This window comes from Neltuma alba, unplaced genomic scaffold (genome assembly GCF_004799145.2).
Source record: "Neltuma alba isolate B1F8T4 unplaced genomic scaffold, ASM479914v2 tig00011649_pilon, whole genome shotgun sequence".
Classification (NCBI taxonomy): Eukaryota; Viridiplantae; Streptophyta; class Magnoliopsida; order Fabales; family Fabaceae; genus Neltuma; species Neltuma alba.
The window spans coordinates 18,798-32,761 of record NW_021636297.1 but is presented as its reverse complement, the minus strand read 5'-3'; the positions used below and the strand labels follow the sequence as shown (position 1 = coordinate 32,761).

General features: G+C 40.2%; 2 protein-coding genes across 3 annotated transcripts; both read left to right on the top strand.

The window, feature by feature from the left end:
* The first annotated feature begins 3,698 nt into the window (after window positions 1-3,698).
* Window positions 3,699-7,607, top strand: LOC114716285 (probable protein phosphatase 2C 23). Of its 2 annotated transcripts, XM_028901271.1 has the most exons (5): window positions 3,699-4,126; window positions 4,718-6,430; window positions 6,524-6,637; window positions 6,856-7,120; window positions 7,211-7,607. In XM_028901271.1, the coding sequence occupies exons 2-5, from the start codon at window positions 4,775-4,777 to the stop codon at window positions 7,324-7,326; spliced, it is 2,151 nt and encodes a 716-aa protein (XP_028757104.1). In that variant the 5' UTR covers window positions 3,699-4,126; window positions 4,718-4,774; the 3' UTR covers window positions 7,327-7,607. The 2 variants fall into 2 exon arrangements, with proteins under 2 accessions (XP_028757104.1, XP_028757105.1); XM_028901272.1 differs by lacking the exon at window positions 3,699-4,126 and having other exon boundaries at window positions 4,459-6,430.
* Window positions 7,608-9,403: 1,796 nt separating this feature from the next.
* Window positions 9,404-11,598, top strand: LOC114716286 (epsin-2-like). The gene is made up of 4 exons (XM_028901273.1): window positions 9,404-10,258; window positions 10,356-10,478; window positions 10,558-10,719; window positions 10,810-11,598. Exons 1-4 carry the CDS (start codon window positions 10,152-10,154, stop codon window positions 11,306-11,308), a joined length of 891 nt encoding a protein of 296 aa, XP_028757106.1. The 5' UTR covers window positions 9,404-10,151; the 3' UTR covers window positions 11,309-11,598.
* Window positions 11,599-13,964: the final 2,366 nt, after the last annotated feature.

The following is a 13,964-nucleotide window of genomic DNA, read 5'->3' as shown; positions in this document are numbered from 1 at the left end:
AACCAGAAAGAGAAAGAATTAAACGCATACACCTGCAGTTTCAAACTCCCCCGTGTCGGGCAGGCTTTTATTCCATCGGGCCAAAGTCCCACTGAGGGGTGAATGGGTTATTTAGTTACAAGATGATGATGATGCTTTAATTTAATTGGATGAATTTATCAATAACCCAGTGGGCGTTTTTGTTTCCTTTTTTTTTTTTTGGTTGGGTAGCCCTGTACCGATGGCTGCGTGTATGGATTGAGTGGGGAAAATAAGAAGGAGGGCATGCGAAGCAAAGAAATGACATCAAGCTACGACTTTGAAACAATGACTCTGATTGTCAACTTAATAATGTGACAGACAAAGCGCGTAACCTTAATCACAATTTAATTTGACATTTTGGCCCTCCCCTCCCCCCTCCTCCTCACCATCATATGTTGCTTTTCAGCTCCTCCATCCATTCATTCTGTTCCCCAGTCCCATTCCACCTACATTTTTCTTGCCTTACTATATCGCCCACATTCTCTTTGCCGTTTCAGGCCATCCCACACCATCACCTCAAATATTATTAAATAAACAAACGGAAAGTTGAAAATTTAAAATTCCAAGTGAAGAGAGATCAGAGTTTGGATCCAAAAGCAATACTCCATCTATATGTGAATAAAAAATTGCATGAATATATAGTGAATATAGGTGACCCAAAGAGAGACGTAATCCGTGAAGTGGAGAGCATTAGGAATAATCATAAGAAATTGGTCCACCAAGTAATTAACAAGAGAGATCGCACTAAGCCCTGATCAAATATAAAATAATTAAATATACCAGTGAGGAGCGAGCATCAGTGGACAAGGGTTGGGGTTTGAATTTTGCGGCAAGTGGGAGCATCTCTGATATAGCCAACAACATAAAATAACATACACTTAATTAAAGTCAAGTTTAAGGATCCAAAGCTACATTACTATAATAATGACCATTCCTGTGGGGAAGCGAGAGAGTCAATGCGATTAGGCCATATGTGCTTGTTCCGTCCCATTCCCATAGGCTGATTCACACAAGACCAGATGGAGAGATTTAGAAGCGTGATGCTAAATTACTGTGCCGCTGGTTTAGAATGAGCGAATGGGCGCACATATTTGTGCCGTCTCATGATTGGTTCTCACATTAATCAGTCAACCGAGGTCGGTCCCCTCATTATGCTTTCCTTATCGACATTCATAACCTCCAATTTCACGCTCCAACATCCTTCCTTATCTCACCCCATGAATCATTCTAAACTACTCATTACTGGAATTCCGCTTCCATGTCTTACAGTAGTACTACCTCCGGTCTTAATTATAAGATCTCGTTTATATAATTAAGACCGAAAGTAATATATCCAAACTAACCCAAAAACATATATTTTTTCCTATTAATTATTACAATTATTCTAAAACACACAGCTAAAATAGCCAACTATTAATGGCCACGTTATTTAATTCGAATAATTCGAAAAGATGTGTGTGTGTGTGTTTATAAAGAGATAAAATTAAAAGGATTGAACTATATATCAAAATAAAATCTTGGTCTAGAAAAAAGAAGGGATAGAGTGAAGATAAAAGTGGGGGAGGGTAGGTGGGACATGCAAATGGATTGTGGAGAAGGTGGCTACGGGTGGTTTTCCCACTTGCAAATATTCAATCATTATACCTTTGAATCCCTCACCTTCTCCATTTCCCTCAAGTGCAGAATCCCTCTTCCTTTGCTCCCTTTTATTTATTTATTTTCCAAAAAAAAATTAAATAAAGACTTGATTGCTCGAAAAGAATTTTTCCGACCCGGAGTGTCTTTGTGATATTTTACTCTCTCTCTCTCCCACCCTTTTTTTTGTCAACGCAGATTTTATTAGTTTAGGATATATGATTGAAAAAACAACTAATTTTTGTCTGTGTAATATAAGTAGAGCAAAAACCAATTGCCTTTTATGCCGGGGATGCAGCATAATCATTTTATTTGCTACGTGTCAGGCTCTTTTAGATGCACGTGTTTTTAGAGTGGGAGGTGAATTATGCATATTTTGGGGAAGATTACGCGGAAACTTCCTGCGAGTAAATTTTGTTAATTTATACTCCTCCGGTCCTTAATATAGGACCCAATTCTTAAGTTGGTTTTAGTCCTAAATATAGGACCCATTTCTCATATTTATTAATTTTCTCTAAATTATCCCTATGGATACTCCTTCAACCATAATCAAGTATAAAAAGGAGAGGGGATATTAAGAAAGATGATTGTGGTATTTTAGGAAAAATGTGTCACTTTTCTTATAATTAACTAACTTACCTAACTTCCTTAATCTAATCAAATTAGTTAAATGGGTCTTATATTAAGGATCGGAGGAGTAATATCTTATTAAAAGAGAAAAATAATAAAATAGGAAAGTGGTGTGTGATTTTCTTGGGAGAAATGTTTCCGCTAAAATCAGTGGGATGAGCTGAAGAAGAGAAAAGGATTTGCTTAATACCTGAGGCCGAATATGTGAATTGTGAAGAGTTAGAGGATGAATGCAGGTCGCCAGATGAATCCAGCAGTCAAAAAGCATCCAACAACACGTGTTCTCATTGAACAGCGTGGATGAAGTTCCTCCATAAAAGGAGAATGCCCAGGCACTGGGAGACATTCAAAATGGATGGCCATCTGCGAATTATGAACTGCTGGCAAAAGGCTCCAAGATCCCATAATAATTGGCTATTTTAGCTGTGCGTTTTAGAATACTTGAAATCTCCCCATCTTTGACATGCCTTGTTCAACCTCAAATACCCAACAAAAATATTTAAGCGTGATGATTTAATAGGGCTCTTGTGTTTATTATACAAGTCAACGAGCACAAAAACAGTCTAATTATTGAGGCACTGTTTATTCATATTGTCTGACCAGTCCTTGTTTGAAGAACGCTTCAGGGCGATGATGGCTGGAGGGTTCTCATATCCCCCATCTCTTCTAATTGAGCTTGAGGGGGTAAATTATAATTCATTCTTAATTAGTTCATATTGTGTGGAAACGACTTTTTAATCCTTTCCGAATGGAGTTGTGAAATGGACATGTACATGACTGAAGGGTGCGAACAAAATGAAATTGAGATGTTTAAAAGGGGAAAAAAACAAGGGAAGAGAGTGGGAGGGGTATATATCTGGGTGCATTAAAAATCAAGGAATGGTCGAGAAAGGACAAATTCCATGACTTTCAAAAGTCACACATTCCTTCCAACATAACGTGCTCATCTCTCTCATAACCCATTCACTTTGGAAAGCAATGCCAAAGTATATATCTATATGCCTTTCTTGGTCCGCTTTTCTCATCTGTTTTAATTAACCGCTGGGCTAAATTCTAATCCGTCTAATACTAACTGTACGAAACAATAGCTTTCATTCCCAAACATCCAACGCCTCCGCTTCTGTTCATCTGTCAATTCAACCCTCCCAATTAAAATTAAATAAATGGCCTACACCACCTTTACCTAACAACTCCTCCATCGCCCAAATAATAAAAACACGTCCCCAAAGGCAAATGGAAACCTCCAGTTGACACTCACCTCCAATGACCCCATGCCACGTGCAAGTCAACTCTTGCTTTCGTCTGCGTCCTCCGCTGTATCCAACGGTGATCCTCTCCTGCTTTTTTTTTCAACCCCAAAATATTTGTTTTTCCTGATATTCAGCATTTTGACTTTCTTGAACCCACACCCAGAATTCGTGACCATGCCTCAAAAGTCAAAACTTGGGAATCGATAGCTTCCGATAACCTCATCAATCCCCACTTCCTCTCGTTCCTCACCATTCTTTCCACACATGCCCTCCTCATCCCCATCCTTTGAAGTTTGAAGCTCCGATCCTAAACTCACGACTGTGCGCTCGTCTCCACCCTTCGAAGCTTCGACCCTCCGCTCCTCGTCAAGCTGGTAGCGTCGCCCACTTCCACCGTCATCGCCGGTGTCACCTATTCTCCTAGTCGCAGCTCTGGTTGGTGGCAGGTTCGTTCACTCCCAAGAATGATAGATCACAGATCTTCGCCGTCGGAAAATCTCGCCGTCCGATTTCTGCTTTCGACCTTGGGACTTTGCAATTTGCAATTTTGGTGAAATCAAAGTGGATCTGAGTTTTGGCTGTAACTTGCGGTTAGTTTCAAGCTCAGACTTTTAATTCGAGTTTTTGCTGTAATTATCATAAATCCCTCCTTACTGTTCGAATTCGATGGTGTTGGCCGATTGGTATTGATCTGATTTTTGATAAAATCCTCCGTATCGTCGCCATTATCTCCGTCATCCGACTTCAACTCCAGCTCCTTCCTCAACCCATCGACATCGCCTTTTTTCTTCTTTCACATGTTTACTCGTTTGTCTGTGCTGTGAGTGACCGGCGTTGGTGATGCCGCCGGGGAGAAGAACCGATGGGAGGGTCGGTGGAAGAAGCTGCGGGCAGGGGCAAAAGGGTCGTTTCACTTTTATTTTTAATATTTTTATAAAAAATTTTGATTCTCTACTTAAGCCTTAAAACAAGTCAATGCCCCCCACACATCGAAAATCGGAAAGAATTTATTTTATGTAGAAAACGAGAGTTTTGTTTTTGTTTTTGTTTTGGGTTGTTTTCATCTTCAGAAAACCTTATTAAAAGTCAACGCCCCCAGCCTCCCTTCCACCTCTTCTTCATACCTCTGCCTTCTCTTTCTTTACTCTGTCTCTCACATTTCCTGCCTATTCATCTTGCAGCCATGAGTATCTGATTGCAGCAGGCTTGCTTATTTTCTTGGATTCTTTCATTTTCCGATGGGCAACGGCATATGCAAGTTGACCGTTTGCTTTACCGGCGGTGGAGGCCGTCAACAGAAGCAGGACATATCTTATTTGATCTCTCAGCCTCTTGACGAGGGACTGGGCCACTCCTTCTGCTATGTTAGGCCTGACCCGACCCGTCTGTCTTCTTCCAAAGTCCACTGTGAGGAGACCACAACCTTCCGAACAATCTCCGGCGCATCTGTGAGTGCCAACACATCTACCCCTCTTTCCACAGCCTTCGTTGATTTGTACTCTTACGGTTGCATCGACAGAGCTGCAGCTTTCGAGAGTTCAACTTCTTTTGCTTCCCTTCCTCTGCAGCCAATCCCTAGAAATCTCATGAATTCCGGTCCTTTCTCGGGCAATCTTGGTCTGATTCCTGGATCGGGTCCGCTTGAAAGAGGATTCATGTCTGGTCCAATAGAGCGTGGATTTATGTCGGGTCCAATCGATCGGGGCTTGTTTTCGGGTCCTATGGAAAGGGGTAGTTCTGATCAGTTTCAAAGAAGCTACTCTCACGGGGGTTTTGCGTTTAGACCCAGAACGCGAAAAGGCCGATGGATTCAAGTTCTTCAGAGGGCGATTTCGAAGACATTATCTCAGGGACAACACTCAATTGTCTCTTCCATCAAAGGGATTAAAGAACCGGAGTGGATTATCGAACCAGAGAGGCACAACGATAACCTGATGGTAAGCAGTGTGAATTTCAGCAGCGATGGTAGTTTAGAAGATGATGATTCGATGGAAAGTCAAAATCTTCAATGGGCTCAAGGGAAAGCGGGCGAGGATAGAGTCCATGTTGTGGTTTCAGAGGAGCACGGTTGGGTTTTCGTGGGGATTTACGATGGCTTTAATGGTCCTGATGCTCCCGATTACCTTCTGTCTAATTTGTATGGTGCTGTTCATAAAGAATTGAAGGGATTATTATGGGACGACGGGTCTGAATCCTCCAACGCCACCCCCGACATGTCCGGTCTTCCGACGAATAATTCAAATTTGGAAGGATCGTTACAAGGCAGCGATAGTGATGTTGGGAAGGATAGGGTGGTAATTGCTTGTTCTCAATGTGTCGAGCAGGAGAATGATGCATGCCCAAGTGGAGATGCGGATATTGATAAGAAAAAGCGAGGTAAGAATTGCAAGAACAAGTACAGAGGGGCGACAAAGAAATGGGAGGAGAATCAGAGAAGGTGGAAGTGTGAGTGGGACCGTGAAAGAGTAGAACTTGATAGGAGATTAAAGGAACAGTTGAATCGATCTGGTTCCGGTGACTGCAACAACCCAATAAATCATTCAGATGTACTGGAAGCTCTTTCGGAAGCTCTGAGAAAAACAGAGGAGTCTTATTTAGAAGTTGCGGATAAGATGGTCATGGAAAATCCGGAGCTAGCTCTGATGGGTTCGTGCGTTCTCGTAATGTTAATGAAAGGAGAGGATGTTTATGTGATGAACGTTGGTGATAGCAGAGCGGTATTGGGTCAAAAGGCAGAGCCTGATTATTGGCTTGGCAAAATCAAGCAGGACTTGGAGAGGATCAATGAAGAAACAATGCATGATCTTGAATGCTTGGACGATGACAGATCAAATTTGGTGCCTAGTCTAAGTGCCTGTCAACTAACCAAGGATCATTCTACCAATGTCGAGGAAGTAAGTCCTCTAGCTGCTTTTTAAGTTTTCCGAGTCAGTTTTCATTTTTTCTCGTTCATCTTGATCAAAATGAAGTGTTAATTTATTTTTCAGGAGGTCCAGAGAATACTGAGAGAACACCCAGATGATGCTTGCCCAATGGTAAATGATCGCGTTAAGGGTTCCCTGAAGGTTACTCGAGCATTTGGTGCCGGCTATCTCAAGCAGGTTGGTATTGCTTTCTGTTACATGTTGTGATGAAGAAAGCTATGATTCTACCCATTTCTGCATCCTTTTGTTACAACAAAAGATTTCTGCATCCTCTAGTGCTATATCAATCTATTTTCAGAAACTAGAGATATTTCCAAATACGATTGATGGATGTTCATTTTTGGATTTGCCTTCTGGCATTTTGGTAATGCTTGTTATTATTTGAAATGTTGCAGCCGAAGTGGAACAATGCGCTTCTGGAAATGTTCAGAATAGACTATGTAGGAACGTCTCCATACATCACCTGCCTACCATACCTAAAGCACCACAGATTAGGGCCAAAAGACAAATTTTTGATCCTGTCATCTGATGGGCTTTATCAATACCTGACAAACGAAGAGGCTGTAACAGAAGTTGAGCTTTTCATCACGTTGCAGCCTGAGGGAGACCCTGCTCAGCATTTGGTCGAAGAAGTTCTCTTCCGTGCTGCAAAGAAAGCTGGTGCGTCTAATAATATCTCGTCTAAATACATATATGCCTTTTAACAAATCAAGGGACCATTTTTCACCAAGTCTTTATCACTGCCCTCAGGTTTGGACTTCCACGAGTTGCTGGAAATACCACAGGGAGACAGGCGTCGTTACCATGATGATGTTTCTATCATTGTTATTTCCTTGGAGGGAAGGATATGGAGATCCTGTGTATAACTGTAAGGGAAATCCATACCTTAAGCTGAGGAAGAAAACCTTGAAAAAGGAGAGATATATAGTGCCCAAGGGTCACGCATTTGATTTTTGTCGTTTTCATTTAACCTCCCTCGTCGCCCTTTGTAAAATAGCAAGTAAGCTCTGGGATTGAGCCTAAGAGACTTAGTTGTGCAATTTAGCGGGTGGCGAGGGATATAAAGTTGTAAAAGCTGAATTTTGTTCATTATAAGTTTATTATATTACGGTGAATTGTAATTTTCTGGCCAAGTCATTCCTTAAAAGCTTATCCGTGCATCTGCACACCTCATCAATTCCTGCCACTCTGTTTGGCACAAATCGTAGTAAAATTTGAGGGAGAAATAGAGCAAGAAAAACTGTAAAATATTAAATAAGAAAGGCGAAATGAATCAAAGTCTGAGGAACAGTATTTTGGCGGATGAAAAATTGAACACTACTGCTGCAAAATATCAAGTTGGTATGATGCAAAAATAGGAAAAGTTGAAGAGAGAACCAATATATTGAACTTGGGAGTAAATGCAGGGCAGGCAGGGAAGGTGGGTATTAGATGCAGGCCACGCCGTGAACTCTTGCTTTTCATGTCATTGAATTTCAGTTCTGCACATCTGAACCACTATTATTTGTTGCTCCTAAAATAAATTCTTAACACCCAGCGCATCGTGATAGGTTAAAGTTCCCAACTCAACTCCATTTCAGTTGGTTTGGAATTTGGATATTTGTGGAGAATCCACCGTGCCATCTCTCATAATTGGTTTTTGGATTACTTAGTCAACCAACAAGGTCGGTCCCCTCAATGTGCTTTCCTCATCAACATTCATAATATCCAATTTCACGCTCCAACATGTTTATCAGACGCAAGAAATAATAAAAATATTCAGTTGAATTGAATCGAATTTCCATATATCCGCCAACCTGTGAACAAAAAAATATTTTTTCTCTTAAAAATGAAATATTATTTCTTTTTTCTCTCTTGAATTTAATCAAGCAAACGTCCACATTTTTTTAAGATTGGAAATATTATATTTGTAAGAAAATAAAATTAAAAACATGAATATAAAATACTCCATTTGAGGCAGAGTAGTAGAATAGAGGTAGAAGTGGGAGAGGGTTTTTTTTTTGGGGGGGGGGGTGGATGCAAGTGGGTTGTGGAGAAGGTGGCTACGGGTGGTTTTCCCACTTTGCAAATATTGAATCATTATGCCTTTGAATCCCTCACCTCTCCCATTGTTCCCCCAAAGTGCAAAGTCACTCCTTTCTTTGAAATGATATCCCATTTTTAACTAAGCTTTATAATATACATTTAGTTTTTCTTTCTGCCGAAGAGAACTTACATCTATTGAAGTGCTAGTATGAAATAAAATAAGCAAGGGGTGTGTCATTTTGCTGAAAGAGAATTCCAGCACAACTTAATAATCAATATAAAGTTGTATTTATTACACAGAATAAATGATAGAGAAATGAACCGAACTAATCACCAGTTGTGTTGTATGGGAATGAGTTTTTAATCCTTTTGGCAGGGGTCGTAGTGGACTTTAGTGAAAGGAGGAATAACATAGATGGTGCAATCGACTTATTTAGGGGTTAATAATAATCAAAGCGCAAATCCCCTCCAGCATCATGTGCTCTCACCTCTCTCATAAACCATCTTGGCCAGTATACATCTCTTTCCTGGTGCCTTTTTATTTTCTTTCCTTTTGTTTACTTCGTAAATCTCACTCAATTAATTGCTTCATTAATCACCAGAGCGTTGGCTGCCAGCAGAGGTGCTAATTTTTTTTTCCGGCCAACCAGCAGATGTGGTTTTGGGGGGGGGGGGGGAAGAGGGGCAACATAGCAGTATTAGTCTTTTCTTGGACTGAAGTAGTATTAGTCTATGTGACTTACTGGTATAGTACAAGACAAACAACAACAAACAATAACTTGAATCCCACCTCATCCAACTCAATTTATGTTAAAAAACAAACAATAACAGAAAAAAAGGTTTCTGATTGCTGAGATTACATAGTAGCTAGATAGCAAAATGCAGGTCAATTCAAGGAAAACTTTTCCAAAATTTCAAAGAAAACCGATAACAATCAATCCATAAAGAACACGGACATCGATCATAACCTATAACATCAACATCGGATACACAAAAAGTTTGTTTCTGCATTAAATAAATCATAGAACTGGAGAAAAATAAAGCGTCATTTTGCACATAATGCATTCTTAGTTATGCTGATACATCCATATACTACGCCTCAACACTAAGTCCTTTTCCATGCATGGTCGAGGGATGGCATCTCAGCAAATCCATGCGTGGCAAAATTCACACCTGCCACAAACTGGCCACGTTGCCCTTCGTCTCCATATTGCAAATGTGTATGCCCCTGCATTTCTTTTTCAACTTCAACACGCGCTTCCTCTTTTGTCCTTCCAGAAGGACCAAGGAATAAGCATATTCAAATTTCAACCTCAAAACCAAGTCATGACTTTAGACATGTTGACTTTACAGCGTCACATGGTTTTATTATGCGTTTACTTCTTCAAAGCCAAAGACACTAATGACTTCCAGACCTGTCATCATTTTCAAACTCAAATCTGACCCGCAAGTTCTTTGCGAAATTCTTCATTGAATTCTCATCTTCACATAAGGTCTATCAATTCTAATCTATTCTTGCTTACTAGCTAGTTACTATATCCGAAACCCAATTGATTATGCAGATGCTGGTTCCCTTGTATCACAAGAGTAGCTGTGAGCTGTGCGTTCGGCTTATTCCAATCCAAGTTTAGACCATTCATAGGACCGACAGCGGAAGAACAGCAAAATGAGCTCGCCCCTGTTGCACGAATTCAGAAAGCGAGCTTCTTTCTTCCTCAAGGAGAAAATCAAGACAGCTAGATTAGCACTCACTGATGTCACCCCTGCACAGTTGTAAAGCTCGTCAATTTTGACTTCGTGTGAAGATAGCTCTAGGTCTGGTTTTCGGCTCTGTTAATCTCTTAATATGGCCTTTCTACTATATTTGCAGGATGACAGAAGAGGCTACAAATGGAAATCCATGGCCCCCGGCTTCGCCGACACTCAGATTAATTTCTAGAGCTGCTTTTGAACTTGAAGAGTATTGGAGGATCGTCGAGATTCTGCACAAAAGGTTCCGATTTTCATGTCAAAGTTAATTTTGGTGGTAAGAAATCATGGGTACGTAACTGACAGGAATGGTTTCGAAACAGATTGCTTAAATTTGAAAAGAAGGATTGGAGGGCCTCTTACAATTCTCTGATTTTGCTCGACTACCTACTAACTCATGGGCCGGAAAGTGTTGCAGTGGAATTCCAGAGCGACAAAGATGTTATTAATCAGATGAAAGGCTTTCAGCATATTGATGACAGAAGGTATGGAGCTTGCATTTCTTAATAATTTGATCTCGGGGGCTCATAGCGTTCTCATTGACGCCGGCATGACCACATTTCGAGTATTTGCAGGTTCAATTGGGGCCTAACTCTCCAGAAGAAATCGGAACGCATATTGATGCTGCTGGAAGATGGGCCACTTCTAAAGGGAGAGAGGGAACGTGCTCGGAAAGTAACCAGAGGAATTCAAGGTTTTGGGAGTTTCAGCGAACGGTCAGCTCCAAGAGAAGCATCATCGTCAACACCATTCGGCAGATGTCACTCGGACTTCAACAACCATCACACTGTAGAATTTGAAACGATGTACTCTCGTGATGATTTGGGTGAAATTGGTATGCTTCAGAATTCTGATACAAGCACGAAAGAAGACATGGCTGCTGGAAAGAAAGAGGAGTCACATCTGTGGAACTTGAAAGAGGAGTCTGATCCAATGATAAACCGTGGCAAAGGATATTCCAGGCTTCATATGTTCATGGACGAACAAGAATATGATCACCCATTTAATTCTACAGATATGCATGTCAATGCTTCCCTGCTTTCTGCTGGAGACAGAATACTCCAACGCTGCTAATTATCTGTCTTTAGTTTGCAAAATTTGCGTATTCCTTGACAGAAGACCAACATGGACTGGGCTACCAACCTCCTCCAGTTACTGCAATGTAAAGGGTTCGCCACTCGGCCTCTCAATTTTTTTTCAAGAAAAAATATAGCAAGTTATTGTGTTCTTATGATTACATAAACAACGCTGTTGCGATGCTGCTATTTCAGTATTCAGTCGTGAAATGAACATGCATTTGGCTATTTTTTGGTTTAATCAGGAGCCATATGCGGCACAAATTAAGGCAGCCTAATTTTCTTTCACATGTCTTGTTTGGGTAAAGTATGATTAGAATTTAAATGAGAGCATACGTCGAGGGCACACCCCTGCCAAGCCAAAACAGAGGATGGCATATATGATTCCGGATTATGATTGAGACCAGATTTAAACTGTTCAAAATCTAATACGGGCGATCAAGTTTGAATTTTTTGTGGTTTTCAATTCTAAATGGTTACCCTGTGGCTCCCATTGGTAAGATATCAATAAACATTAGAGAAAGTAGCCAGCTTTGAACACTTCACACGCTGAGCACATTAGTCCAATTTTTTAAGCATTAAATGGACTTATAAAATGTCAACCAAATTTGTTTTCTAGCATAATTTAAAATTATTTTTATCTCATTAAAAGTATCTGGACCCTACTATTCATACCCCACCCTCTTTTTGACAATTAGATAGTTTCGTGATTTTTTTTTTTTGGCGTGGAACGGTTTAATTTATTTGATTTAAATACTACTCGTACTGTTTTAGGTTTCCTTTTCCCTTCCTTTACCCTTTTGCCTTTAAGGCGTCCTTATTGCCTGGCCCTAATGGTACCGGCCCACCAGCTGTCAAGGCCGAAGGCCTATTTGCGTGATAAAGGTGAGCTGGGCCGGAAACTTTCATTTTTTGGGAACAAAAAGGTGGGAAAAGGAGGACAGGGTTTGGGTTAGTCTCTCACAACGTGACGAACTAAAATTCGAATCCCTACTGAAAGAAGTGTCTACATTTAGTACCTGATAGTATCTCGAATATAATTGCTTTTAATAAGAGGATACCTATGCTTTAGCAAAAAAAAAAACAGAAATCTTTCATGACGTTAAAAATTAAACGAAAGGGGGAAAGATTGGACGAGATAGATAGACCACTGTCATGTTTTATAAAATGTAAAGAAAATAGATGATGGAGAATGGATTACTATTTGTTTCTTGTTGGGGGAATTAACTATGAATGATATTCTTATATCTATGGGTAAGGGGAAACACACAAATTAAAAGCCGTTAAATAGTGAAGCTTGTTCTCCTTGTTAATTTAATGAACATATGAACAAGGCGAGGCATGTTGCTTGTATCCTAAGGACACAACACCCGCTCCGCAAAAATAATTTCTTAGGGTTAAAATTCTTGAACAACATAACTCTCGGTTTTGATGCTCCATCATATTTATTAAAAATGGTTGGAAGGAAAAAACTGAAAGGAAAAAAAAAAGTACAGGAAAGAACAGAAGAATGAATCAAAGAGAAAGGGGAGCGCTATAGCTCCTGCAATATAGAAAAGATGGCTCTAGCGGAGAAGGAAAGACAAAGCCCACCTGAACAAAGAGCTGAGCAATCCTTTAGGATGTTGAATCGAATGATTCCTATTAAGTCAAAGTTACAACATTAATAATTAGCCCCGGGTTAATGCTATTATCCAGTACTACTTAATTAAACGCACTTACCCTACGCACTATGTTTCGACTTATTCAAGAACGCTAAACGATTTCCGCCGCCCCTTAATCAACAAGTCCAATGTCACCCGCCATTTCATTCCTTTAAAGTATACAGTTTGACCCGTGTGGCCCAAGAAATATAGAAGTCATTAAAACTTAAAATGGTCCAACTTAAATTAAGTGTGTTTTTTCAATTTTTGATAGTGAAACTTGGTCGATGGGGTTATTAATGATTGGGATTAGCAGCCCGAGAGTAAATGGCGCCCTGCTGGTGATGGGTCGCATATATGGGTGTTGGTAATGAATAATTAAGGCATTAACGCTAATAATTAGAAGCAAATCAATAAAAGCCATAAACAGTTATTAGGAGGCTGTTTGAAACAAAAAAGGGGAGGAGAAGAGAATGGGTTAAGATAGGAAATATCGGCGTGGGCCAATGGAGAAGGACGAGAGTCGACGAGAACGTAAGATATAGTTGCTAAGATAGGAAGAGCCAACAAGAACAAGGGCACGTTGGTGGTGCGCAGCTTGTCTGCATAAAGGGACATGCCCTATTATTCTGTCTCGTCCACGTTTTGGGATCATCTATATCTCATCGTATCAGCCTGCCTCCTCCTTCATCATGCTCATTTTACTCTCTATCACTCTGATATATAATACCACACCAGAATCCCATGTTTCGCTTCCACTTGTCATCCATTACATTTTTTGTTATTTTCACCATTCAACTGAATCTTACTTAAGTATAATTTAAATTGAAGACCATTATATCCTACAACTCTCAGTCATTGGTCGCACTGGTGTCCATATATTAATTATCAATCTATACATGTGTGTGTGTGTGTTTTTGTGCACCCATTAAAAGGGAGAGATCGACAGAGAAAGATAATGGCGGAAGGAATCAGGGAATATAAATATATATAGGAGAAAGTGGAGAGGAG

Bases quoted from the DNA above. Each gene is read 5' to 3' on its own strand.
- LOC114716285 (XM_028901271.1), top strand. From the start codon at position 4,775: ATGGGCAACGGCATATGCAAGTTGACCGTTTGCTTTACCGGCGGTGGA. The intron at 6,638-6,855 runs GTTGGTATTGCT...GAAATGTTGCAG, and splicing joins GTGCCGGCTATCTCAAGCAG to CCGAAGTGGAACAATGCGCT. The intron at 7,121-7,210 runs GTGCGTCTAATA...CACTGCCCTCAG, and splicing joins CCGTGCTGCAAAGAAAGCTG to GTTTGGACTTCCACGAGTTG.
- LOC114716286 (XM_028901273.1), top strand. From the start codon at position 10,152: ATGAGCTCGCCCCTGTTGCACGAATTCAGAAAGCGAGCTTCTTTCTTC. The intron at 10,479-10,557 runs GTTCCGATTTTC...GTTTCGAAACAG, and splicing joins GTCGAGATTCTGCACAAAAG to ATTGCTTAAATTTGAAAAGA. The intron at 10,720-10,809 runs GTATGGAGCTTG...GAGTATTTGCAG, and splicing joins CAGCATATTGATGACAGAAG to GTTCAATTGGGGCCTAACTC.